Below are 25574 nucleotides of genomic sequence, written 5' to 3' on the forward strand. Positions count from 1 at the left end.
ACTTATGATGACGGAGTATCAAGGTGCCAATTATATCGGCTTGTGTTCTGATGCTGTGCCCATAGACTTGATCAGCAGTGCTATCGTTACTACTATCATCCGAAGACAAAAGTCTGTACGAAACCATGAACTGCGTTCTCATGCTTATCCTAACTTCTTACAAAGAAGGGCACTCAACGAATAATGCGTGATAATTACAAACGTGATCAAAAAATTAAGTACTGTAATTTTTATTTGTGATAACTTTGTGTTGATAAGCATAGTCGGCTAAAGAATCCAAACAGGCTTTCTCTTTAATTGAGAATTCGGAAATTTGTATCGCGACGAACTGAATGCTTTTTCAAAATGTCTGATTTGATCAAGGTAAATGAATGCGACGTTGAAGACGCGTATGCCAATGCCGACCAGAAGGCTATATTCAGAAAAATGCTTACACAGGAGAAGCTGAAGCGGGACCCAAAAACAGGGAAACTATTAAGGCCGTGGAACTTCGAAGTGGTCAATGGTTTCTTTAAGCAGTCAGATCCGTCCACTGACGACTCCACTTTTGACTTATTAGAAGAAAATTTCGGATTGGCCCTAGATTCCTGGTCAAGTTTGAAAAAGAAACTCAAGTCTTTGAATGATGGAAAACAACCCAACGAATCTTACAAATTGATCATATGCGCACGTCATGGGCAAGGGTACCATAACAGAGCGGTTGAAATTTTCGGTATCGAGGAGTGGAATCGCTATTGGTCTCATCAGACGGGTACTACACTAGAGAACGGCCAAGTTTTAGAATGGGGTCCAGATCCCTTGTTGACAGAACTAGGCGAAAGACAAGCAGATGAACTCCATCAAGCTTGGCTCTCGCAAATAGAAGACGGCGCCCCAATCCCGACAAAGTTCTTCACTTCCCCATTTACTAGATCGTCTATGACATTGGTACGAACTTGGAGGGACATCACTATCTTTGAAAACGGCGATATTAAGAAACCCTCATTTTCCTCAAGAGCTCATCCTATAGTTTCCGAGAATCTTAGAGAAACAATTGGCTCCCACTTGTGTGATAAAAGATCTTCTAAGAAAGTTATCTCGGAAAGATTTTCGAAATTTGGATTTGAGTTCGAATCCAACTTTGCTGAAGAAGACATCTATTACAGAGATGATTGGAGAGAAACTTTGAGTGAACAATCGCTAAGAGCCGATATGTTTCTTCAGGATGTTTTTGAAAATCATCCGGATGATATTTACATCAGTTCTACTTCTCATGCGGGGGAGATTAGAGCAATAATAACAGCATTGGGCCATCGAGAATTTGCTATTCCTACTGCTGGCACCATTCCATTTGTTGTGAAAGGAACCCGTGTTTCAAACTCGCCTCCGAGTTGAACCAACTACTGGAGTTCAGCAAATGATTTAGAATTCTCAAAACTAGAAATGTTAATGGATTGGAACAATATTGTCTGATGCAAGTACAAAAATCAAACAATTGATATATTCCTAGTAAAATGAAAATCTGCTGGGAAATCATTTCTCAAGTAACTCATCCACCGAGTGAAGACTCTTTTCGGCGAAATATTTGACATCCGTGTCTTCATCATTGCAAAGAGATTCTAAAGTGGGTTTGATCTTCTCAGTCACAAAATTCCTGTCAGTACCGATCAGCTTTTGAGCTACATTCAACAACGATTTGGCAACGTTGAATCGAATGTTAGGAACGTGGTCATTTCGGAGATCATTGATGAGAGGATAAAGCTCCGTCGCAACAGTCTCCGGAGTAACAACTGGAATCAACTTAGTAAATGCGAATAAGCAAGTTATTCTGCAAATGAAATTCTCAAAATCTTTGGTTTCTTTCTTGAATTGTATTCTTTTGATCAATTCAACTTTGCACCATTCTTCTCCAAAAAATTTGGTAAGACTTTGAAGATTGACGACAGCAGCCTCTCTTATGGAGTATACCGGATCCCAAAGCCATTCCATACACAATTGGCCCAGAGCTTCGTCGAAAAATGCAACTCCCAATTGTTTAGCAAGCAAAGGAATTTGCTCAATAATTGCCAATCTGACCCTCCAAAGCTTATCGTTTGCCAGGGCCGTGATAGCTGGTAACAAGGACTCAGACAAAAGTTGAATCCCGATAACTTCGTTAACCAGCTGGAGATTTGAGATGATGTTTAGTCTGACTTCGCTGAATTCATCTTTCAGCATTTCAACAAATATAGGCAATAAATGTTGAATTGTAGCCTCCTTGCCCAAAATGGGGGCCAGACCCGTGACCTCACTCGCCAAAGCACTCCTTACAGTTTCCGATTCATCCATGCTTAGCTGAGAGACAACAGGAACAATATCATTCAAAACCAGTGACGGGTCACTTTCACCGACAAGTTTGCAGAATCCTGGTAGTTGCTTGGCTATGGCCTTTCTGACCTCGGCTTCGTTGTCTTTCATTAGCGATATAGCATTCGGAACCAATTTCAGAGTGAATTGCTCATCATTGAAATTGACAGCCAGACGTTCGAACCTATCTGCAACCATATATCTTACCCTCCAGCTTGGATCGTTGGCCAAAGTGATCAAACTTTTAAATAAGTCTTCACTATGTGAGGTCTCTTTGATATGTCTCAAAAACAATAAAATCGAAATCAGCACGTCGACTGATAAAAATTTGACTGAATCCTGGTTATCGTTGACCAGTGACTCATACATAGATGTAACCAGGTCCCAATGAAATTCGTTGATTCTGTCAGGAGTGCTAAAGTGTTGTGCAAGAATATCAATCAACTCTGGGAGATGAGTTGCTGATGCTTTCCTCACCATTGGAGAATCATCTTGAATCAGCTCGCCGTAAAGCTTTAGCAATTCTAGTCTTATTTCGGAGGGAACCCTGGTGATAGCACTTCTAAACAAACCTGTGGCCGCAATGTGTAACGAGAACCACCTTTCTTTTGCTAATCTTTGCAATAAAGGCACAAAATCTTGCTCTATTTGTGAGTCTGTAAGTGAATCGCTGATCGTATTGAGAGACTCTACAGCTTTATCCCTTACAATAGGCTCCTCACAAGCTGCGATTTTCTCCAAGACAGGCATCAAGAGGGAGGCGTGTTCTGCGCCACCAACATATGGCACAAACTTGCCCAACTCTTCAGCTGCAATTGCAATCACCTCATCCTCGTCTTCAGGAATAACATCTTCCAAAAATGGGATCAATTCCTTCCGCGTTCTCTCTTGCCCTAGCGCGATAGCAATTGTATCAAGTCGTTTCATTGCCTGAACTCGACTAGCCACATCATCATGTCTCAGTTCGTCCATCAGTAGTGCAATTGGATACAGCTCCTCTGAGGAAGAATTTAATACATCTTGATTTGATGATTCCATGTTGATTGATTGAAACGCCTCCGTATTTTCGTACCAAGAACCAAGAAATCCAATCAAGCACAGTTAGGTAGTAGTAATGTGTCGTTAGTTCAGTATTCTAACCCAGAAAAGATCAGCGGTATTTGATATTCCTTAGGTGATATACAATTGTGTGGATATCGATTATTCACTACAATCACTTGCTCACTGTGTCGAAAATAAAAAGGTAGCATTTATTTTGAGAATCTTAAAAAACTATGATGACCAACAGATTACATAATCAAACCAACGGTGGCTCGCTGATAGTTGTTTGAACCTAGTCATTAGTGATCTAAAAGCAAGATATTCAGCACAAGTCAGTGAGCCTAGTTGTGGGACATCGTAATACATCAATGATCAGAATCTCATCAGCTGTGAGACTCCAGGACAGAGTAATGTTATTATTTCTCACACGTAGGTAACCCGAAATGCCATTTGCAGAGTTTCTCCAAACGTTCGAATAAGCCAACCAACAAGACGTCTCAATTTCGAATTTTTTCGTGAAAGCAAGCGGAGAATCCAAATGACGAAAACCAATATCAATGATGTCCCAGTAATATTTTTTATAACACCATATCCGTGAGAGTTGAAAATACTCTTGAGAGATGAAACCAACGAATTTGTCTTTACGTCAGAAACATTTTCTTTAGGCTTTGGTTTATCAGAAGTCATATGCTTGCTATCTTTTCGATTTCTGTCTATCTTACTTTTATTGCGATCATTGCGTTTTTGAGAGTCGAGTTGATTATTGATTTTTGACTGCTTCTGTCTTACAGAAGTTTGGTCCAGCTTTTTGAGATACAGAAGTACTTTTGATGAGTCAGATGAGAATAACTGATGTACCAACTCCTTGGATTTTGATATCTCGTTCAACTTTGGAAGGATATGGAGAAGATATAGCTCAACAATCTTTTCTCTCTTTGCAGTGCTCTGCGATAAGCCATCTCCTCTAGGTAATACCGATGTGTACCTGAGATACTTTTCTAGCTGGTTCCCCAAATCAATCGTGGGAAACCCATTAGACAGTTCAATGATGAAGCACATCAGAGCGAGCTCTGAATCGATTGCAAAGTAATCTCCATGATAAATGCGCACTATATTATTGAATAAAACGCCATCCATAAAAGCTTGTTCAAGATTATTATCCACATATGATGTATGGTCACGTATCTCCATTTGCTCCTTCAGTTTCAAATCTACCAGAGATAGATAAAGTTTATAAATCTTGATCACAAGTTCATTTCCCACTTTTGCCCTAGTCTGGCCACTTCTCAAAAACCCATCCACAAGAGGATTGATTATTTTCCATGCTTGTGAAAAGTTTCTGTTGAGATAATGTTTGATTGCTAACTGGTAATGGTTTTGGTATCTAATCTGAGGTAAGATATCGTCAGCATGAGATAAAGTTCTTTGAACAGACAATTTAGAAACTGATTTGTCGGTCTTTGATGAGACCGATCCGTTAATTATGATCTGGGACATCAACGCTGGTTAATAGGGTTTGGCCAAATAAAGAATTGGTAATCAAATTAGACCTGTGCCTCAATAAGATAATTCAAGAAAATACTAATTGAAAATCAAGCTTTACCGAAATTAGGCTACAAAAAATAATCCGAAAAAATATATACATATTCACAGCTTGACTTAATTTTGTTCTCAGGCTTTCGGTAAAGTTTGAACTTTCGATATTTTGTATCATGGAAGACAGACAAGATACATTTAATACGGGTCTAGATGAGCTGATAAAATGGTCAGTGTCAAAGGGTGCAAAATTCAATGGTGTTGAGTTCACATTTGGTGACCAAAGAGGAATATATGGCAAATTGGCTGGAAAAAAATCCCTTCATGATCCTTTAATATCAATTCCGAAAGCCATTTTTTTTACGCCAGACCTGGCGGCGTCATACTTCAAAACACGCGTTTCAAAAAATGAATATAGTTTCCTCTTGTTGGCCAAGTTGAAATTTGATCCTGAAGATACAATTCTCGATGGTGTCAATTTGACAGCGAAATTTCGACCTTACCTGAATATTCTCCCTGGGATTGGCCACGAGATTGGCGTTCCATATTTCTGGTCTCAAAAAGAACAGGAACTTCTTCGAGGAACAGATGCGTTCATAATACTTAACCGTCGTCATGAACAGGTGTACAATGACTGGCAGCGCACGACTAGCGCTCTCTTTCCGTTAGACAAACTGGGGTCCAAATTTGATAGCCCAGATCCAACGAAAGAAATCAAAGATTGGAAAAGTTTCCATGCCTATCTATGGGCATATTCTATTTATTTATCACGCGCATTTCCTTACTTTATGGTGGACAAAAAGGAGACTGATCTCAATAAAGGATTCTTGCTTCCAATCGTTGATTTACTGAACCACGAAAACGGTCATACTGTCAAATGGGGGTTTGAAGACGATCATTTTGAATTCTATTCGCTTGACAAAACATTGTCTCAAGGTGACGAGATCTTCAATAATTATGGTGATAAAGCTAACATTGATCTTCTCCTGACTTACGGATTTGTGCTGGACAAAAATCCTCATGATACCACATCAATCACCTTGAAGGTTCCAGAGTCTACCATTCTTGATGCTCGCAATTACGGCATCACTCTTCCTGAAAACTCTTCAACCGAAGGAATAAATTTTGAAATCTCCGTGGACAATTCGCTTCCTCATTGTTTGGTCCAGTTTTTTGCATTCCTCTACAAATTAAGCAGTGAAAATGAAGGCTTCACACTGCGAACGTATCTTGAGGGGATTGCTCAGCTGAGACAAATTTTAAGTTCACGATGTGAATCGTTCAAAAGCTGGAAAATAGCAGACAGCTCAGACATTTCACAGCAAACTATAAAAACGGTCAAAATTTACAGAAATAATCAGCGGTCGCTTTTCCAAACAGCTGTGGAGAAGTGTGACAAGATTGAAAAGGAATTGATACAGACACATAAACCACTGACTTTTACGAAGGCTTTGAATTTTGATAAAGTGTTTCAAAATTCCCTTATCGTTCTCTTTGGGACCGCGGACACTTCAGACTTGATAAAAAGAGATCTATTGGAACAGACTTTGCTCCTGTTCATTATGAGGTGCTCCAACACACCACTACAGAAGGACAGCCCATTGAATTTTATTGCCGAGGCTTTTGATGATGTCAAATCCACAATTGAGATCACAAGAGATGACGTTTTAGAATACAGAGACCTTTACCGGTCACTATTTCCGGCATTGACCCAGAAGGTTCCTGAAATTTACGGAAAGGGTGACTACAGCGCCAAATCCATGATTATAGCAGGAACTGTAACCGACAGGCTTGTTTTTCGGCGAAAAGTAAATAAAGAGATATATCTTCTTCAGAAGATAATGATATGAATTTTCAGATTCGAGAAAATTGAACATTAAACTGCTGTAATAACCAGTGTTTTTTTCTGCCAAAAAAATAGAAGGTCTGAAATAAAAATCAATAATTAAACTGCTCAACTTTTTTTTGCTTGGACAATAATGTCAAACTTGCCTAACAACAATGTTGTTCGCATTCCAACATCTCATACTCTTTGGTCTCCCTATGATACTGTCAGAGATGCATCTGAGAGTTTAGGAATTTCGAATCAATTGGGAGAGGAAGTGGCCAAAAACCTGGCCATGGACGTTGAATATCGAATTCATGAAATTTTGGAACAAGCTTTGAAGTTCATGAGACACGGCAAGAGGCGGACTCTCACTGTTCAGGATATTGATCGGGCAATGAAAATTTTAAATCTCGAACCTCTTTATGGTTATGATGTATCTCGTCCGCTAGTGTTCAAAGAAGCAATGGTTGGACCGGGGCAGACGTTGTACTACGTTGATGACGACGACATCGAGTTTGAGAAAATTATCAACCAGTCTCTTCCCAGAGTTCCAAGGTTTACTTCATTTACTGCTCATTGGCTTGCTATTGAAGGTGTTCAACCAACAATCTCTCAAAATCCAAATCCAAACGAGATAAGACAATTACCTCCAAACCAACGAGGATCAATGGATAACATGCTTAGTCTTAATAACGACGATATTTCATTGACCACCGATTTATCGACCGGACTGACATCGGTGGATACCGGATCTCAAGGAAGGAAAAAGGATCTCGATGTGAAACCTCTCGTGAAGCACATGCTATCAAAAGAATTGCAGCTTTATTTTGATAAAGCCGTTGGAGCTTTGCTAGACGATTCAAATGAGTCTCTACGCGCAGCAGCTTTGGAATCTTTGGAGTCAGATCCTGGATTGCATCAATTAGTTCCCTATTTTATACAATTTGTTGCCGAGACAATTACCCACAATGTCAAAAACACGTCTGTTTTGACCACCATGTTGATGGTCATTTATTCGCTTCTTTCAAACAAGTCTATATTTCTTGACCCATATATTCATGCTCTGATGCCGTGTATTCTGACGTTGCTTCTGGGAAAGAAAATTGGATTGGTTCAAAATGATGTGGAAGAAAATAAGGAGCATTTCAACATAAGAGAACTTGCTGCTTCTCTCCTTCAGCGAATCATTAGAGACTACGGCTCGTCTTATACCACGTTGAAACCGAGAGTCACGAGGACATTGTTGAGAGCCTTCCTTAGTAATACCACCAAAAATTCGATTGGTACCCAGTTTGGAGCTATGAAGGGCTTGAAATTCCTGGGACCAGAAGTGGTGAGAATAATAATGGTTGGAAATCTCAAAAGCTGGTCAGCATCAGTGTTGGAAGACTATCCGAAAGACTCTCGTGAATTTCAGATCCTTACAGAAAGTGTCATTGACTGCCTTTCATCGCTGAATCCAGATAAATCCCAAGATCAATCGCAAAGTTCAAACAACAAGACTTTGAACTCGACGCAAAGTTTGGAGGACCACGAGATCGAGAAGTTGAGCCAACGTATTGGTAAAGTTTTGACCGACGCAATTTCATCAACTCAGAGTTCGAGGGACATATACGACGGGATTTTTTACGGTGAGTAGATCGAATTTCGCGTCTTCGTCACTTATAAGAGAATACGTAGTTGAGGATTTGTACGCTATCAATTGAAACTTAGTTTCCTATTCGTGGGTCGTGGGACTTTGACCGTTTGTGCAATGTTCGTTTGCACTCGATGTGTATAGTATGGCGATGATTGCGGAGGAATAGGATCTCCTGGCTTGACAGGAGATACAAATGCCATTGGAACATCAAAATTGGATGACGATGAAGCCGCTCTAGTCATCTTTGCACCCTGGATCAGGATATCTTTTGAGCAACAATTGGGAGATGTGAGCTGCGGTAAGGCGGTGTTCGATAGGGTATCTTTCAGCTCATTAACGGTTGGGTCGACTTTGAATTGGGACTTCGTCGGAGTGAATAGTTCTGTCTCCTTCGCTAATTCAGTATCACTTCCAAAAGGAGTCGTTATTCTACGATTTCCTGTAGGAGTTCCAGAGTTCATAATTGTGATCGGGAAGTTTTTTGATTTCTTCACAGGCGTAGCTTCAATTTCTGTATAAGATCTTTTAAGCTCTAGCTTCTGTGAATCTGCCTTGGCATCTTTCTTCCTTCGACGATGACTGAATATAGCAGTCCCAGAATTGGAAATCTTTTCATTCTGAGAAAAGGCCATTTGATTTTCACTCTGAGATTGCGATAATGAACCTGGTTGGGAGATGCTTGACGAAGTCTGTGAAAACGAAGTGCTTTTAACCATCTCAAATGTTTTCCTTGATAAATCATGACAAGTTCCTAAACTAGAAGGCTTTCTTTTGATTTTGAAGTCGGACAGGTCGATTGGATCGCTCAAGGCTGCTGTGACTTTCTCTGATTTGGCCTGCCTTTCAATAAGGCTATTTTTTGGATCATGCATTTTCTTGGAGCTCCTAGAAACTGATGGTCCTCTAGATTTGCGGACCAACTCTTTCAATATATTCGGATGTACCTTTTGGAAATAGGGTATCACACAGTTCATTAGAAACTTGAATGTTGATTCATCATCTGCATGCGAGTGCCCTGAAATAGCATCAGCTACACAGAGTTGATCAACTAAAGCGTTGATATTCATTTGAACCATAGACGCTGATAAGCGCGATTTAGGATGAAACCCTGAAGATTGACGCAAGTCTGTTGTGAACTGTGTCTGTAGCGGAACCATTGTACCTACCAGCGTGGGAACTAACCTTTTCTTTCTTCCGACAAGAGATTGCTTCTTCATGGGCTTAGGCTTCTTCTCTGAGATCGAAGCTTGACCGTTCTCATTCTCAATCAGTCTTAGAACTTCGAGATTCAAAACAACTTGCAACTTCGCCTCTCTGTATTTAAGAGCGCTCATATGCTCTTTCAAGTGACGATTTTCGAGATCAGCGCAATTGTGAAGATATTCCTTTCTATAGCGAAATTCATCAGGATCAAGCAAATGATCATCTTGAATTGTGACATTTTCGGAAGTGAAACTGAATCGCTCATTGAATTCGGACATTGTCAAAATCAGAAGTTTACTGATTGATTCTATTGCGAGCTTCTCGTTCGAATGCGACAATACATGCATCCGGGACAAAGCAGTTTTTGTAAAATATTGCAATGGAATCGTCGTGTTGTATAAGGTGGTAAAATACCTTTCGGCAAGAAATTCTTGAGGATCAACATTGGTCAACTTTGCAGGTATACCACTCAAATCAGAAATTGTTGGCTGTGGAGGGCGCATCTTCAAACGGTATGCTTGATTTATCGGATGTTTTTTCAGTCTGCATCCGTCAAGCTTAGTAAAGCTATAAGTCTCCGTTGGCAAATATTGTTCCTGCGGCGATTCAGACGTTGTTGACCGCATCAATTCTTCGAGGCAAACGTCATCATTTAGGGAGTAAAGATGCCATATGCTAGCGACAGACCCAGGAAACAAGATACCCAGTGTAGAGCTTATTCGTATAACCTCACCACCTGATGTTATGGACACAAGGAATGAAGGAAGTCCCCGTCCTGTTTCAGACCCCATTAGTAAACCTGATATTGATTCACCAACCACAATCTCGGAAGCTTTAACAATTTTGTTCGAGATTAATTTGTATGGAGTTTCAATCATTTTGATCACATCTATTAAAAAATCATTGCTATTAGGGATCGAATAGGCCAATGAGTGCACACGGAATCTGCATACCTGATCCGAATCAACCGTAGCTTGTGAATTCGGTTTCATGAGTCGTGATTCATTGACTTGATTGTTTCAAGAAAAAATATCAAAAATTACGCGTTTACAATGCGAAACTTGGAAAAATGGTAATTGTGCAATAGCATAATTAAGAGCCATGTAACATAATAATCTCCGGGGCACATTGCGATAGGCTGTGAGATCCAATTTTTTTTGAGATTAATCTTATTGAATAGCTATTCACATCTACACGAATGGTATAAGGCCACAATCGCGATTTCTTTCGTCTCGATCCTCGATGAGAATTTTATCAGAAGAGCATTTCTCGAAGAGTGTGTCTGAAAGTCTAAGAACTATGTTGATTTTTCTGACAGTCATTCAAAACGCACCCGAACAGTCTTCTCAAAGACTTGTTCATATTGAAAGGGATCCAAATGATGATATAGGTCCCCGTATTCCAGAAATTATTTTTTTTTAGACGAATTGCTGATCAGCCTTGTAACGGATATAATAGTTACTCAGTCTTTTGATTTTTTTGAGATCAAAATCTGTTCACTTCCGGAACATTTTTTGTTGTTTCGATCTTGATACAACATATACGTCCAGATACAATGTTGGGGGCGAGAGCTCGGGTTCCCCACATTTTCAGAACTCGATTGTATTCTACATCGAGGTTGCCTCGAAAACCTGACTATTTTACCAAAAACAGTAGTCTTGGTGATGAGTACACTTCCTTGAAAAAAGAGCTCCAATCTTTATACAAGAGCGCACTTGAACGCATCAACTCTCAAATGGAGAGCGCCAGCATGGTACGCAAACAAACAAGTGATGAAAATCTTGCCCCTCCAGTTTTGGGACTACCGGCTGATGATATTGTGCTCAACGAAAACGAAATATGGTCTTTCTTTTCACTTTTGAAACTCGATCGAACTCAAAGAATCCTCACTTATCCTGCAAAATCATTAACTTGGGCCGGGTATTCAGATATTGAATATCGAAGAAATACTCTGGTAGTTCCTGGTGAATCAGATTCAGCCGTCAGTTGGAATGAATTTGTTAAGAACTTGGTTGACTATAATACTCGGGGAAACCAGGCAGCGCAGAAAGTTAAGCTGGCTACTCTTCGACTGGTCTTGGAAATTGCGGGAAATAAGCTGACATTGAATACATTCAACCGAATTCTATTAAGTTTATCGTGGCAATATGAATTGACACATATGAATCAGATTTACAAGCACATGACCAAAGAATACGATATCGAGCCAGACATTCAAACCTATAACATTTTCATAAAAACAATAATGAGGTCAAACAGCAGAAATAGGGTCAGGAGATGCATTCGGATATTGCAAGACATGATCTGTCAAGACATAGTACCAGATGCTTATACGTGGAACCTCATTTGTGGGGGTTTGAAAGATGTACACGAGACGCTCAATTTCATGAGGAGGATCTATGACTTTAATATTCCCCTGTTATGTCAAAGAAATTTATCCAGGTCTGGCATTCAATTTCCAGTAACCAAGGAATTATTTGATCCCAATTTACAAATTGACTACGAAACATCATACAGTCTCATGTCATTGGGAGTGAGAGTACAGTTACAAGATGATAAAAACTTAAGACAGGCTTTTGCATATATGCAACAGATCTGCCTCCAAAGCCAAGTCCAGTTGGGACCCAGCTTAGCTTTGGAGCCAAAATTGGATATACTCAAGCTATTTCTACAATTCATACTGTTTGAATGGCGAAACTTACCTTACGCAATTGCATTTTTGCAATACTTTGAAAAATCCTACCCAAGTTTGTTTGGTAATAAAGCGAAAAGCGAAATCTATTCGATGTTCACTTCGGCGATGAGCCAATTCGAGGAATCCCCACTTTGGAGCTCACTTTTGAGATACTTTTATCACAAATCACTAGACGAAAAGGGCAACGCTACATTGAACAAGACCGATCTCGGAAGGTTGCAAGAAGTGATATCAAGGAACAACTCAAAAATCGAGTCGCCAGAATCCGAACTCAACTTTGTTGATATGACTGCGAGTCTTACTTTAGTCGAAAGAACTGTCATAGATCGTGTTTTTAAACAATTGAGATGGCCTGGGTCTGCGTTTGGAGAGGGGCCAATATGGGATTTGAAAAGAAATACACCTGCTTTTCAGCAAGCATGCAATGCTATTGGCTGTTACAAAAGTTTGGACGATAGCGGATCATCGAAAGAAATCAACTTGGAGGCCGAAAAATTCGATGCATGGCAATATTTCGACTATTCGAAAACTATGCAAGATGACCTCTTTATGGATGTTGCAACCGCATCTTCTGGTAATGCTAATTTTAAATGAGAAAACGAATAAAAACACTTTTGGTTAGTCAATAATTCAGATACGCGTTTTATTTTGATTTCGTGTACCAACAAAACTCAACGCGTGCAATGAGACATGAATCAAAAATTATAAAAAAGGTAAACAAATTTGTGAACCGTTACCTTACCGTTGGTGTCTTAGCGGTTTGCATGAGATAATCTCTGGACGTTACAGAAGTTTGCCCTTCAGCTAATTTTGAGGTCACTCGATTCCACCAACTATTGGAGATTGGCAAATATTCTTAGGAGCCCAAAATGCAAGAAAGTAGCCCTTTGAGCCCTAAGCCAACGATTTCTCAACAGCAGAAATCTTATCACTTGAACAATATCAGCGAGCTGACACCTACAACCTTGAATTCAACTGGATTTCCGCTAAACTCTAAGAAACGAACATTGTATTCACCCTCAAATGATTCATTGATAACAGGTCACCGTGAAAGAAGTAAAAATAGCGAGCAATCAAAAATTGAGAGCCCCTCAGGTAAAGGGAGCTCTAAAACTCCTTTTGAATGTTTGAAGAATCCGTCCCCTCCTTACGCAACGAAGAAAGCAGCCTTAAGGAGAAGCGCAGGACTTTTAAATTTATCCATTGAAACCAGCCCAGATAAACAGCTCCAAAAGGAACACGAAATTACAAAATCGTTCAATGACTTATACTTTGATGAAGAACAAGAGGATCAAGAGAACCGGATGAAAGAGTTAAATACACCACGAGAGCCTGATGGACAATATGACCAACCAACCAGCATTTACACTGGTACCTGGCAACAACACAAGCTTGCACAGAATATGCTCACGCCACTTTCGACATCATCATCACCGTTTTTGAATCCTACGGCTACAAAAAAGGCATCTGCTACGTCAAGATTCAGAAAAATATTTACCAACAGTTCCGCTAATACTGCTCTTGACACTCCAATGAGTGAAATAGATGAAACAGTTTCCTTTGACGCCAAAAAGGTAAGCCCCATTAGTACACATATGAAGAATGCGGCAGCTAGGCTAACGAGGAGCTCTCCTGCTGATTCACCTTCGAAACCTGGTCGGGGTATCTTCCACCAGAACAATAAATTCAACCGGCCCCAAACTAGCCAGACTCCCATCGGTAACCAGGGTTTTGTTACACCAGCTTCTTTCAAATCCGTCAAGCCACTTCAGACAGCATTCACTTCAACTGGTCTTCAAAGCAAAAAATCTATTTCTTCTACGAAACAAAAAGTGATGCCAGAAACCCCTTGCAAACGCCCCCCTCTTAGCATTGTCGATGTCAACGGCTCCTTTGTAGGAGGAGCAAACACATCTTTTGGATCATCCAATGTCCCTGCAATAGCCGACAACTCCTGCTTGAATAAAAGCAGCAGTATTCCCAAATCCAGAAGGCCTTCCAGCAGCCCAGCAAGTGTAATTTCCCCTGCGAATAAGGTCACACCAACATCATTGGAAAAATCTTTCAAGCATTCACAAAATAGTATTGGATCTTCAGGGAGTGGGAGGGTGCCACAACGGACGCAAAAAGCAGTCAATACTACTGATCTGGAGAGCTGCATTCTTAGGTTTACAAACGAATTTGACGACCTGTATGATGACGGAGACCAGAGCAGTGCGAGTATTTTCAGAGAGGCAAATACGTCAGCAAATCAGCTGCTGAGCTCTAGAGGCTCTGGAAAGAGTTTAGAAGGTCATTATACCCTTAAACATATAACAAATTCCACTGGCGACGAGTCGAAGAATGAGATCAGCTCCACAATCGAGACCGAACAGAAATTTAGTTCGGGTAGCTATTACTCAGACGATGAAAAACAATCACAATCCTCATTCCAAGAAGACTTCATGGACGAAGATTTGGACTTGGAAAACATTGACAATATGAACTTCGATGGATTTTCTGGGCTAGGATCGATGGATAATTTGCCTCCTACTCCAACGCGTCTCGGGATTCTGAACAGCCATAATCACATGAAAAATAATGGAATCTCTTCTGATGGCAGTACCCCTACTAAGCATCCATCACAGTTTCAAAACGATACCCAACAGGAGCTAAATAGAGTGAAACTGAAACTAAGGAACTTTGGCGCGGATATAAACAATATGGTTCCTCCTCGAGTTTCGGCTATATCCACTCACAGTCCCAAGACCCCTGTAGATCCATCATTCAATCAACTGTTTCACCCACCAATTCAACCTGAACAAACAGAGGCTCTGTCATCACAAGGTGAAGGGCAGTCGTCTATGTTCCAATCGCAACCACCACAACAGCTTATATTCGATCAATCATCCAAGCAGAAGAACCAAGCGGATTATCATCTTATGTCCAAGTTTGGAAATTGCAGCCTTATCGGCTCGGGCGAGTTTTCAATTGTGTATGAAATTCAGTATGAGGGAGTCAAGTATGCAGTCAAGCGTACAAAGAATCCACTGGAAGGACCGAAAACAAGATTAAGAAAACTTGAAGAAGTCGAAATACTGAAATCTTTACAGGAGAAGTATAGGAGTTTCACAATGGAAAATGACGATGAGACTCTTGCAGATACAGGCGATAGTCACGAAAATATCTTGAATCTCATCAACTACTGGGAACACAACTCATACTTGTATATAATGACCGATTGTTGTGAGAATGGTTCGCTTGACAACTTTCTGGTGGAGAACGGAAAGGTGTCAAAGTTGGATGAATGGCGAGTGTGGAAAATTTTGAATGAAATCTTGATGGGACTCAAGTTCATCCACAGTTGTGGGATTCTGCATCTTGATTTGAAGCCAGCGAACATATTTATCACGTTTGAAGGTTCTTTAAAGATTGGAGACTTTGGGGTCGCGTCAAAATTACCAATTCCTCCTTTTTTCGATAGAGAAGGAGATCGCGAGTATATTGCACCAGAGGTGATCTCGAAACATATCTACGGAAAACCTGCTGACATTTTCTCGTGCGGGTTGATCATGGTTGAAATTGCTGCCAACATTATTCTTCCGGACAATGGAACATCATGGCAAAAACTAAGATCTGGGGACTTGACTGATGCAGGAAGGCTTTCTTCTAGTGACCTCACAGATCTAGACGGGTCAATTTTCTCTACTACGAACACATACTCCTCCAATTTGACAAACACCACCTCCACGACCGGTTGTTCGAACTCCCCCACCGAGCTCAATAGAGCTCAGCAATCAAGACGAGCTGGAATTCCTACCTGGGCACCAGCTTGGTTTTCTGATGGTAGCTCCACTTTAGATAAGCTTGTCACTTGGATGATCGATCCGAACCCTATCAGCAGGCCGACTGCAGACGAAATATTAAGAAGTTATGAATGCTCTGTCGTTGAATCTAGACGGAAATGTGGTGCTACTATTTATGAAGGTGATTTTGGCCCTCAACCAGATCAGAATGATTACGCTCTGGAAAAGGAACTTCTAGTGTCAAACTGCACTTATAGAATTGCCAACGTATACGGCAAGTCGAATAGGAAGTCATCAATTGATATGATTTTGGAATGACAACCTTATACGAAGTTTATGACTATGTACATTGACAAGCTAATAAAGAATTTGAAATGAGTATCCCAAGAATGAACTCAATCAGGATAAAGGTATCCCGAAGGAGGAAGATATAGCTCAAGGTATGGGTGTAACTCAGAATCTCCCGACATCTGAGAAAGTTACTCGCCATCTTCTTTTTCGACTGGAAATCCTCTTTTATTTTTTTTTTTGTGGACTTTATCGCAATTAAGCTCTCGCTTTGTTTACTTAATTCGCTTAATCTACTATCTAAAATCTAGTCACCAGAGTTAGCAATAAATGTGCTAAAACTTTGTACTAATTTATGAATTTCTAGTGAAGCAAAACTTCAGATGACAGGGGAGAATACCACAAAATCTGTTACGAATGAGGCCCGAAGACCCGAGTCCGTTCACAACAAACGGGAAGAAAAGCACGGAAACGGGGATAAGAGCTTGAGGAAGAGGAACCGGCCATCGTTTGTTTGCACCAATTGTAGGAAGAAGAAAATCAAATGTGACAAGAATATGCCATGCACCAATTGTGTTAAATCACATCTCATCAGCTCATGTCATTACATGTACCCTTCCCTTCGGCATCTATTAGCCGCCACCGATCACAGTAATACGACCCCAACTCTTGACAAGTCATTATTACAGACTAGACCATCTTCAATTAGTTTGACTCCTCCTATGGTAAGCACAAACGAAGATGGCTTACATAGTCTGGTCACAAAAAGTGATGATCTTTACCGACCAGGTACTTTCGAACACTCTAATAGCAAAATCTCGTTAGAGAATGACGTTCAGGCATTGAAGTCCAAAATGGTTGTGCTTGAGCAGGTTCTCAAAGGCAAAATTGGAGTGCCGGATCGCGAAGCTCAAGATCCTGATATTCAAAAGGACGCTCTAATCTCGATATTTGTGATTAAGTCAAAAAGACTAAAGTTGAACTGCTTACTACTCAAAAAATCAAGAATCTTGCACTTTGGATTTGCCTCGATCAGAACTACAATAGCTCACAGGGGGGACCTCAGATTCATATTCTTGCAAATGATCAAACAACTCGACCTCGAAAGAAAATCATGGAAGAAGAAGAATGATATCCCGTCAAGTGTAAACGTTACCGGACTGGGTGAAAATGCAGATGACTTTTCAAAACTCATTGAATCTAATCTGACCCAATACTACGAGGCGATGCTAGAGCGAATTGACTACTTTGGCTTAGAGCTGAACGATTTGCTGATGGATGGATTGCTTGACATTGTTCAATTGAAAGGCTATTTCCACTCCTTTTTTGTCCGCAATGATATTGGAGAAGTTCATTTTTCTCCCCCAGAAAAAGCATACTTGTATTCCAACTTGGCTTTGGTACTTGCGGTCGTAAAGCTGGCAGTCATATTTAGCGATAAGCGATCAATCGGCGATCAAACGGGTTATTTAAAAAATGAAATGGACGATGCATCAAATATACTAATCGCTTGTTGCAGTACCGCCTTGAATTTGTCAAGGTTTCACCAGAAGCAGACCATTACTGCATTGGAAAGTGTCATGTTGTTCCGACTATGTTTGTTGCACAATGAGGTAGGAGGAGATGGGGGAGATGCTGCAAATTTAATACCATTTCTTCACACTGCGATCTCGATTGGACTTCAAGTTGGACTTCATAGATCGCTGTCTTGTATCAACGGGATAACAAGCAAAGAACCATCTTCTGATAGTTTGCCTTATTCACATGCTATCTGGAAGAAACTTTGGGCTCAATTGAAATTCCTTGATTCCAGTGGATCCTTAATTGTAGGATCACCCCTGATAATAAATGATCTATTCACCGACAATGACAGCTATTCTGATAAAATTGTTGCAGGTGTCGGTCCGGAACGAGATCAGTTGGTTCATGAGGCCACTGATCTATTCAGGGAAGCCACTATTGTTCTCAATTCTGTGCAACCGGTCTCTTTGAATGATATTGTGGCAATGGTAACCAAGCTCATAGACTTATTTAAGCGACTGGGCACATTTCTGGAGCTTTTGAACATTCCAAGAAGCGACTCTCTGAACACTAGTGCATGGAAATTATCTATGAAGTTGTTTCTTCTCGAGACGATACAGGGAATTTGCACAAACTTGAGACTGGCGATAAAGAATCATAAATTGCTGGAGGAACTCTTGGAGAACCGAAAGTTGCTTTTCAACGAAATCAAGATGCTCGAATTCCTTGACAAGTCTATCTTTGACATCTCGATGAAGAGTGCAATACTTTCGATGCTGGTTGTGAAGACGCTGTTCAATACCAAAAATGTGTTTTCCAGCAGAAAACATTTGGTGTACCTCAAATCTATGATGACTGGATTACTCGTTCGATGCTTTCTGACTTTTGCTTCGACTATAATGAGCGACATGAGCGACACCAGAATAAACATGAATGCTTCATCCATGATCAAAATTGATTCCATTGATTATAATTCGCTGGAGGTCAGTATTTGGGAAGCTTTTGAAGGATCACCCGATGCATCATCTGAACTTATCGAGCAGTTTAGAGACCCAAAGCAGATTGTCAGATTCCTATGTGAGTTTTATCAAAGTATTGTGAACATTGAAGTTCTCAACTCTGATTATGACTTTTTTGTGAATTATAAGCTATTGGTGATCATTTGTCTTTTCATCGATTCAACTAACAGGGTCTACGTGGAGCAGAGAAATGACTCTCATGATTCAGGGGAGCGAGTCAAACTGGATTTCGGAAAGGTACAAGAGAAGATGCGTGAACTGATAGCACAAAATATGAAAACTGGGGTAATTGACAAAAGTTTTACATTTCATGATGAAGAGGCTTTAGATTTGTACGTTGACAACCTCTTTGGCACCGAGCTATATCCAAATTGGTCGCATGCTACGGCAGGTTTTGAGTCGCTAGATGTGTCCATGGAGGATTTAATGATGAAGGTACAACCAGATGGTACCCAGGGTAGGGAAGCCGATATCATTGGAAACATTTACGGCTCTAAACCTTCAGATGTGAACTTCGACTCTTACGACTTCCAAACGTTCTTTTAGCTCGCGATCTTGTTTCACGCCAACTACAAGAGTGGCTGAGCTCTATGAGCTATAAAATGCTATTTGGTTACTCATACCCAGTATTCTTCAAGGGCTGGATGTTGTTGCCGTTTCTCACAAGCACAGAAATCATTGCAGTGAGCTGTTGGATAAACTTTCGTACCCTGCACAACTAATATTTCTAAGAAATATTAGTTAATTCTTTTGTGACGTCAGATTGGCCCAACCACCTGTTAAGGGACAAAAATCCCTCAAGCGGACCAAAACAAGCTACTACCACGCATCTCTGCAGTGCACAAGAATTGGCATATGTAATGTAACCGTACTTATATCTTAGCCTTTACCATGATTGCTTTGAAACTTATGTGTACCTGGTTGAATGTAGCTTGTTCCTTTTGATTGGTCTCAAAAGATTGAATTTAAACGGTTTGAAGGGTCTGCAATGATTTTTTTCCGTCTTCTTGCGGCCGACTTTTTAACGGTCGCCTCTCGTTGCCCTCCGAAAAAAAAATTTTTCCCTGCTGGGTTGTGTGAATTCTAATACCTGGTTAGTCGAGTTTCTATATATTATGGGGTAGATCAGTAAAGACATTGCTGCGTTTATATTAGCTTATTTATTTATTGGATGAGTAAGAAATAGTATTACTTGACTGATTGTGGGGTATTTAAATTGCATATTATTGCACACAGAGCAAGCGCATTCATTCCGGTACTGCTTTAGGTGTCAAAAGTGCTGATAGGCCATGTCTGATACCTCAGAACCAAAAATACAAAGTGTGGATAGTTTACCACAAACACAAATCAAAAAATCGTCCTCGATATCGTTCGAAGGCGATAACGCAACATCCAGCACAAAAAAGGCGCCATCCAGACAAGCACAGCAAAAGAAGGTTGACGAAAGTTCCCCTTCGGTCATCGCTATGTCTAATTTGAGATGTCCCTCTCCTCCTCCTATTTTACAACATACTACCGCGCAGGGTAGTATTCCAAATTCATCATCTTCGGCAACAAGAGAGACTGCAGTGTCTCCTGGTCCGATTTCCAAACCCGCGTTCCAGCTAGACTCTCCCACTGCGGCTTCGAACTCTGGTTCCACTACTGCATTGGGTAGCAGTTCCCCTAATAGCGAGACTGTTCCTGCTGGTGGTGCCTTACTGAAAAGTAAGGAACCACCGGTTTCACAACTCACGGAGTCTCTTAAGAATTCTCTTGCAAAATCCAATGGAGTTGGCTCGGCGGTCTCTCCTGCTAACGGTAGTGACGGACTTTTGGATATGCCTGCTCCTCAGCACCAGAGGACAACGTCAATGCACGCTCACTTTTGCGTGGAGGACATACTGAAACATCCAAACGTCAGATCAAGATCCGGGTCGGCGTCTACTAACGATATGGAAGCGCCGCATGCCATCCCTCCTCTTCCCCAAATTAAGCCTAATGAAATTCCAAAGCCTGCTACAACACTTCCAAGCGCTCCAAGCGATGTGAACCTTAGATTACCTCAAGATGATGGCAAATTACACATTCTCTTCGGCGCATGTGGCTCAGTTTCGATCAAAAAAACGAGACTGATAATTAATAAACTGGAGCAAATTTATAAAGACAAGGTTTCAATTCAATTGATACTTACGAGAGCAGCTGAACATTTTGTTTCTAGAGGAGAATTTCCAAGCAATGTGCAAATATGGAGAGACAAGGATGAGTGGGCTGTTTGGAATAATCGTGCAGATCCAGTGTTGCACATTGAATTAAGAAGATGGGCGGATGTTTTGGTTATTGCTCCATTAAGTGCCAATACACTATCTAAAATTGCCATGGGTTTATGCGACAATCTCCTCACAAACGTTGTTAGGGCTTGGAATACACAGTATCCAATAATTTTGGCCCCTGCAATGGTCTCGTTTGCCTACACTTCTGCTGTGACCAAAAGACACGCAAAAACTATTAAAGAGGATATGAAGTGGATTGAAATTTTGAAACCTACGGAAAAAGTGGTTAGCAGTTATGGTGAGATTGGAATGGGAGGAATGATGGATTGGAACGAAATCGTTGATAAAATTGTACAAAAGCTAGGTGGTTATCCGGAAGATGAAGACGAGGATGATGATGACACAAATGATAAGAACGATGGCGATGTGGAGGAGGATGACGATGTGGATGATGATGACGACGAAGATGATGATGTTGATGATGATGATGAAAACGACGCCGAAGTTTCGGGGGATCCGGCGGACCCTCCGATCATTAGTGGGGTCAGGAAACTTACGGTAGCAGAAGAAGATGAGCTTTCAGAAGCTCTGCAGAAGACCGAAAAATCAACTCAATAATTGTCAAAAGTCACTTGTCGCGCTATTTTGTTGGAAATTGTTTTATACAATTTAGGTTTATACTCAATTCAGTTCTAATTTGACACTCCGTTGAATGGTGGTGTAGCGAAACCAATTGGTTCAAATTCTTGTGTAACTTTTCTAATGAAGAATTTACTTCTTACGTAAAGATCACAACTGACAAAAAATTTCTGCCCTGAGAATTAAAATTAAGGAGAATTGGAGAAGGGGGATGAAATCGGTTTCATATTGAGCGTTCACTTTTTTGTCTATCCCGTTTGAAGATATTTTGAAGGAACTATACAATATAAAAGTCAAGTTTTACTTGGATAATCTCAACATAAGTCAACTCTTTTTCCAGTAATATACAGAAAAATCAAGTTTCTCAAGAATGATCCAGGTGGTCTCAAACTCAACAGAGACGCTGGAATCAGTTTATTCCAAAAGTTTATCCACTACAGAACTCATACGATTCCTCTATAAGCTATCATATGCTACTGCTGATAGCTCTGATTCCGATGATACATTTTCACCAGTGGTGTTCAAGATTTTCAAGCATTTGCCTTTGAGTTTGCAGGTTTGTTTCCTTGTGTCGGACGAAAAAGGAAAGAATCCATTGCTAAACTCACTGGTTAAGGCTGTGAATTCCCATGGGTTTATTTCGTTCATCGAAGACACTCCAACATATGACTTTGAGGTGAATTTGAATTCGATCGAATTCTTTTATTTGAAAGAATCCCTTTCCCGGAATCCTGGACAATTCTCACACATACTGTTCCAAAATGCGTATTTTAGGAGGTATGATGAGATACTGCTTTTTCATCAATTTCAAACATTGAAAATTGATTTGAGTGAAATCAGACAGTTTCAAAACGTGCTATACAAAGTGACCGGAGTTTTCCTGAAATCAAAAACAGATCTGCGTGATATCGATTTGTGTCCCCGATCCAGAATAAAAGAGATTGATCTTGAAAGTTCATTGGTGCATGACAAAGAAGTACAGAACTTCTTATCTTCGTTGGATAACATCCAAAAACTGAACTACAAAGATTGGTATTATAATGCACAAAATAGACACGAAGTTGCTTTCTGTCCGAATAATGGTGTTACTGACTTTGAATTATTGTTCTCCAATCAAGTGAACAGCGATATGCTTCGCCCATTTGGACTAGAGAATATTTCAAAAATGCATATCAATTTAGGAGATTCTGACCACGCGTCTTTGGATGTTGAGGAGATCATCCCAAAACTGAATCGTCTAAATACGCTTACCATTAATGCGATGATGAGCCCGTCTTACTTCTCTTTGACATTCAACTGTGAAAGCGCTAACTTGCAATATTTGAATATTACTAGGTCAAATCTACAACGGTGTGATTTTTCAGAACTTTATGCTCTCAAAGAGCTTGTTCTGCTAGACTGTGTTATAGACTCTGCAACTTTGGATACAATGAAGAATTCACGAAACCTCTCAACTCTAATAGTCATCAATGGCGAGATCCTTTGGTCAAACTTCTGGCAAATTCCAACGCAGCTCACCAAGCTTGCTTTGTTAAGCAATGATCACAACAGCTACAAAGACTTGATTTTCTTTGGGAACTCGTCCAATAAGCGAGCAGATGAATACGCCCAACTTTTGAATTTGAACATTAATTCCGTTTCATTTGGTCTACAGTATAGAGCAGGAGATTTGATCTCTGTATGCAAGATTGGACAAAACAAAATCAAATTTCCAAAAAGTGTTGGACCCGAGCAGGCTGAGATCACTTTTATCCCAAATTTCAATAGCATAGACTTTGATTTTCTTGATTTCGACGAAGCAGGACTTTCCGAGCTGAAAATAAACCTATATTCTTTTGGAAACATATTCCACAAGCCAAAAAATGTGCCAAGCGGTATTGAGTGTCAGTACGCTTACTCAAATCTGAATATGCTTGAGAGAGAGACGATTAAAGATGTTAAACTCAAAACAGTCCTTGATTCCAATGAGGGTATTTTTGATTACGATTCGGATGACGTTCATTCAAGAGGGAATCTCAGTATTGATATGGACTACTCAGAGAGTGATAGCGAATACAAGTACTCCAGAAGAAGAACAAGAAATAAGGGACGATCGAACAGGAAGTTGGCTGACGAATCTAATCTAACTGATGATGATAACAATTTAAACGATAGCGAGGAGGAAGCCAAGAGAAAGAGCAAATTAATCAAGAGTGTTATATCATCAAAGAATATCAAAGCCTCTTCAAATCCAGAAGATCCTGATAAGCCATTTGAATGTGAATTCTGTCCAAGAGCTTTTAAACGAAAGGAACATTTGAGAAGACATTCTTTGACTCACACCAACTACCGGCCACATGTTTGCACGAACTGTGGACGTGGTTTCCGCAGGTCAGACAATCTAAAAAATCACGAAAGACGTTGTCTAAGTTCGGGGAAGGCTGGAGGTACGGGCTACAAATTACGCGAAGATCCTAATAGGCTGGATTCGGAAGAAATAGAAAGAGTCAAGAAGATGGAGCTGCAGAAACGTGCCAGATTAAAAAGGCTCAAAGATATGGGAAAGAGTATCAAGCTTGCAGAGTTTTATGAATCGAATAAGTCTCACACTTCTTCCCAATTTCAAAACGAAAGGCTCCATCCCACCTCACATCTCAACAAGCTACCCGATTTTGAAGATGAGATAGGCAGTGACAGTGACGTTGATGAAGAAGAGGAAGATGATGGAGACAACGCCGATGATGATGCTTACGAGGACAAAATCTTTGATAGAAGAAGGGAAAGAAGCCATATGATATCTCGCTATGGTAACTCCCCAGCAGAGTCAGGTTTGGAAACGCCTCCTACGTCTGCTAGCGGTTGGCCAACGGCTCCCACATCCCCGAATGTTTCTAGCAAGCGGTCTTCTCTCAACACGGTTCCTGCCCTGAGATTAAAGAGAGGTGACTTTAATATGTCTCCAAATCCCTCGGTGGATCGACATGATGTGGCCACGACTGTGCACAACGAAACGAAGATGCGCTCAACTGGGAAGCACAGGCTGGACGAGAAGGAAAACCATGATTCAATTGATGCGGAAGTAGATGATGAGGATGACGACGTGGACTTCAGCAGTGCGCCTTCCACTGCTGCCAAATCTTCTATCAAGCATCAAGTGAATGAAATGTTCACAAAATGTGAACTGCTTCCTAACAATGTCTACAAATGTGCCAAATGCTCGCAGCTGTTTACAAAGCGAGGCAATTTGAGAAGACACTTGGTGATTCATTTCAACCTGAAGCCGTATACTTGTGATTGTGGGAAATCTTTCAAACGATCAGATAATTTCAAAAAGCATACCAGCCGTTGCAAAGTGCTAATTAATAAGAGGCAAAAGACAGACAACTTGGGAAACGCTCAAAGTCATACATTTTCCTCTGGAGAGGTAGGCTACAAAATGGACATTGTAAAAGAAGAACAAACTGGCGATGAAATGGTGAACTCTCTGTCGCCTGGCCATAGTTCGCGATCACCCTCTGTACAGTTGTCATCCCGCCTTGTTAAGCAAACTGAGTTGTCCGATGACTCGGGAATCGAAGGTGAAGAGAAGAAGAAGGGGGATGACAGGCAATTTGAGTGCAACTTTTGTCAAAAGAAATTCAAGAGGAAATATCACTTAAATCGACACTTGATAGTTCACCAGAACGATAATTTGCGACCATACAATTGTCCCCAGTGCAATAACTCGTTCAAAAGGGGTGATTTACTCGAGAAACATATTCTTAACAACAAGTGCAAAACTATTACTTTCAAGGACTGATAAGAACTCGATTCACGCGCTTTTG

The 25574-nt window shown here is 40.5% G+C and overlaps 14 protein-coding genes across 14 annotated transcripts; 7 read left to right on the forward strand and 7 right to left on the reverse strand.

The window, feature by feature from the left end:
- Positions 1-345: 345 nt before the first annotated feature.
- On the forward strand, positions 346-1374 carry OGAPHI_002883 (uncharacterized protein; the record flags this gene model as incomplete). Its single annotated transcript, XM_046203801.1, has 1 exon — positions 346-1374. One exon carries the CDS (start codon positions 346-348, stop codon positions 1372-1374), a length of 1029 nt encoding a protein of 342 aa, XP_046062046.1.
- A 138-nt stretch (positions 1375-1512) lies between these two features.
- On the reverse strand, positions 1513-3363 carry OGAPHI_002884 (uncharacterized protein; the record flags this gene model as incomplete). The annotated part of the gene is made up of 1 exon (XM_046203802.1): positions 1513-3363. The coding sequence occupies one exon, from the start codon at positions 3361-3363 to the stop codon at positions 1513-1515; it is 1851 nt and encodes a 616-aa protein (XP_046062047.1).
- A 426-nt stretch (positions 3364-3789) lies between these two features.
- OGAPHI_002885 (uncharacterized protein) lies at positions 3790-4863 on the reverse strand (the record flags this gene model as incomplete). Its single annotated transcript, XM_046203803.1, has 1 exon — positions 3790-4863. The coding sequence occupies one exon, from the start codon at positions 4861-4863 to the stop codon at positions 3790-3792; it is 1074 nt and encodes a 357-aa protein (XP_046062048.1).
- Positions 4864-5078: 215 nt separating this feature from the next.
- On the forward strand, positions 5079-8888 carry OGAPHI_002886 (uncharacterized protein; the record flags this gene model as incomplete). Its single annotated transcript, XM_046203804.1, has 3 exons — positions 5079-6680; positions 6972-8292; positions 8536-8888. The coding sequence occupies 3 exons, from the start codon at positions 5079-5081 to the stop codon at positions 8886-8888; spliced, it is 3276 nt and encodes a 1091-aa protein (XP_046062049.1).
- Positions 8429-10564, reverse strand: OGAPHI_002887 (uncharacterized protein; the record flags this gene model as incomplete). The annotated part of the gene is made up of 1 exon (XM_046203805.1): positions 8429-10564. One exon carries the CDS (start codon positions 10562-10564, stop codon positions 8429-8431), a length of 2136 nt encoding a protein of 711 aa, XP_046062050.1.
- Positions 10565-11127: 563 nt separating this feature from the next.
- On the forward strand, positions 11128-12861 carry OGAPHI_002888 (uncharacterized protein; the record flags this gene model as incomplete). The annotated part of the gene is made up of 1 exon (XM_046203807.1): positions 11128-12861. One exon carries the CDS (start codon positions 11128-11130, stop codon positions 12859-12861), a length of 1734 nt encoding a protein of 577 aa, XP_046062051.1.
- A 275-nt stretch (positions 12862-13136) lies between these two features.
- Positions 13137-16370, forward strand: OGAPHI_002889 (uncharacterized protein; the record flags this gene model as incomplete). Its single annotated transcript, XM_046203808.1, has 1 exon — positions 13137-16370. One exon carries the CDS (start codon positions 13137-13139, stop codon positions 16368-16370), a length of 3234 nt encoding a protein of 1077 aa, XP_046062052.1.
- A 353-nt stretch (positions 16371-16723) lies between these two features.
- On the forward strand, positions 16724-19426 carry OGAPHI_002890 (uncharacterized protein; the record flags this gene model as incomplete). Its single annotated transcript, XM_046203809.1, has 1 exon — positions 16724-19426. One exon carries the CDS (start codon positions 16724-16726, stop codon positions 19424-19426), a length of 2703 nt encoding a protein of 900 aa, XP_046062053.1.
- OGAPHI_002891 (uncharacterized protein) lies at positions 18265-18691 on the reverse strand (the record flags this gene model as incomplete). Its single annotated transcript, XM_046203810.1, has 2 exons — positions 18265-18502; positions 18630-18691. The coding sequence occupies 2 exons, from the start codon at positions 18689-18691 to the stop codon at positions 18265-18267; spliced, it is 300 nt and encodes a 99-aa protein (XP_046062054.1).
- Positions 19427-20150: 724 nt separating the features above from the next.
- On the reverse strand, positions 20151-21069 carry OGAPHI_002892 (uncharacterized protein; the record flags this gene model as incomplete). Its single annotated transcript, XM_046203811.1, has 2 exons — positions 20151-20704; positions 21054-21069. The coding sequence occupies 2 exons, from the start codon at positions 21067-21069 to the stop codon at positions 20151-20153; spliced, it is 570 nt and encodes a 189-aa protein (XP_046062055.1).
- On the forward strand, positions 20170-21750 carry OGAPHI_002893 (uncharacterized protein; the record flags this gene model as incomplete). Its single annotated transcript, XM_046203812.1, has 1 exon — positions 20170-21750. The coding sequence occupies one exon, from the start codon at positions 20170-20172 to the stop codon at positions 21748-21750; it is 1581 nt and encodes a 526-aa protein (XP_046062056.1).
- A 391-nt stretch (positions 21751-22141) lies between these two features.
- Positions 22142-25549, forward strand: OGAPHI_002894 (uncharacterized protein; the record flags this gene model as incomplete). The annotated part of the gene is made up of 1 exon (XM_046203813.1): positions 22142-25549. The coding sequence occupies one exon, from the start codon at positions 22142-22144 to the stop codon at positions 25547-25549; it is 3408 nt and encodes a 1135-aa protein (XP_046062057.1).
- Positions 23323-23616, reverse strand: OGAPHI_002895 (uncharacterized protein; the record flags this gene model as incomplete). The annotated part of the gene is made up of 1 exon (XM_046203814.1): positions 23323-23616. The coding sequence occupies one exon, from the start codon at positions 23614-23616 to the stop codon at positions 23323-23325; it is 294 nt and encodes a 97-aa protein (XP_046062058.1).
- OGAPHI_002896 (uncharacterized protein) lies at positions 24553-25018 on the reverse strand (the record flags this gene model as incomplete). Its single annotated transcript, XM_046203815.1, has 2 exons — positions 24553-24878; positions 24982-25018. The coding sequence occupies 2 exons, from the start codon at positions 25016-25018 to the stop codon at positions 24553-24555; spliced, it is 363 nt and encodes a 120-aa protein (XP_046062059.1).
- Positions 25550-25574: the final 25 nt, after the last annotated feature.

The sequence above is a fragment of the Ogataea philodendri genome (assembly GCF_020536065.1).
Source record: "Ogataea philodendri strain CBS6075 chromosome Unknown scaffold7, whole genome shotgun sequence".
NCBI lineage: Eukaryota > Fungi > Ascomycota > Pichiomycetes > Pichiales > Pichiaceae > Ogataea > Ogataea philodendri.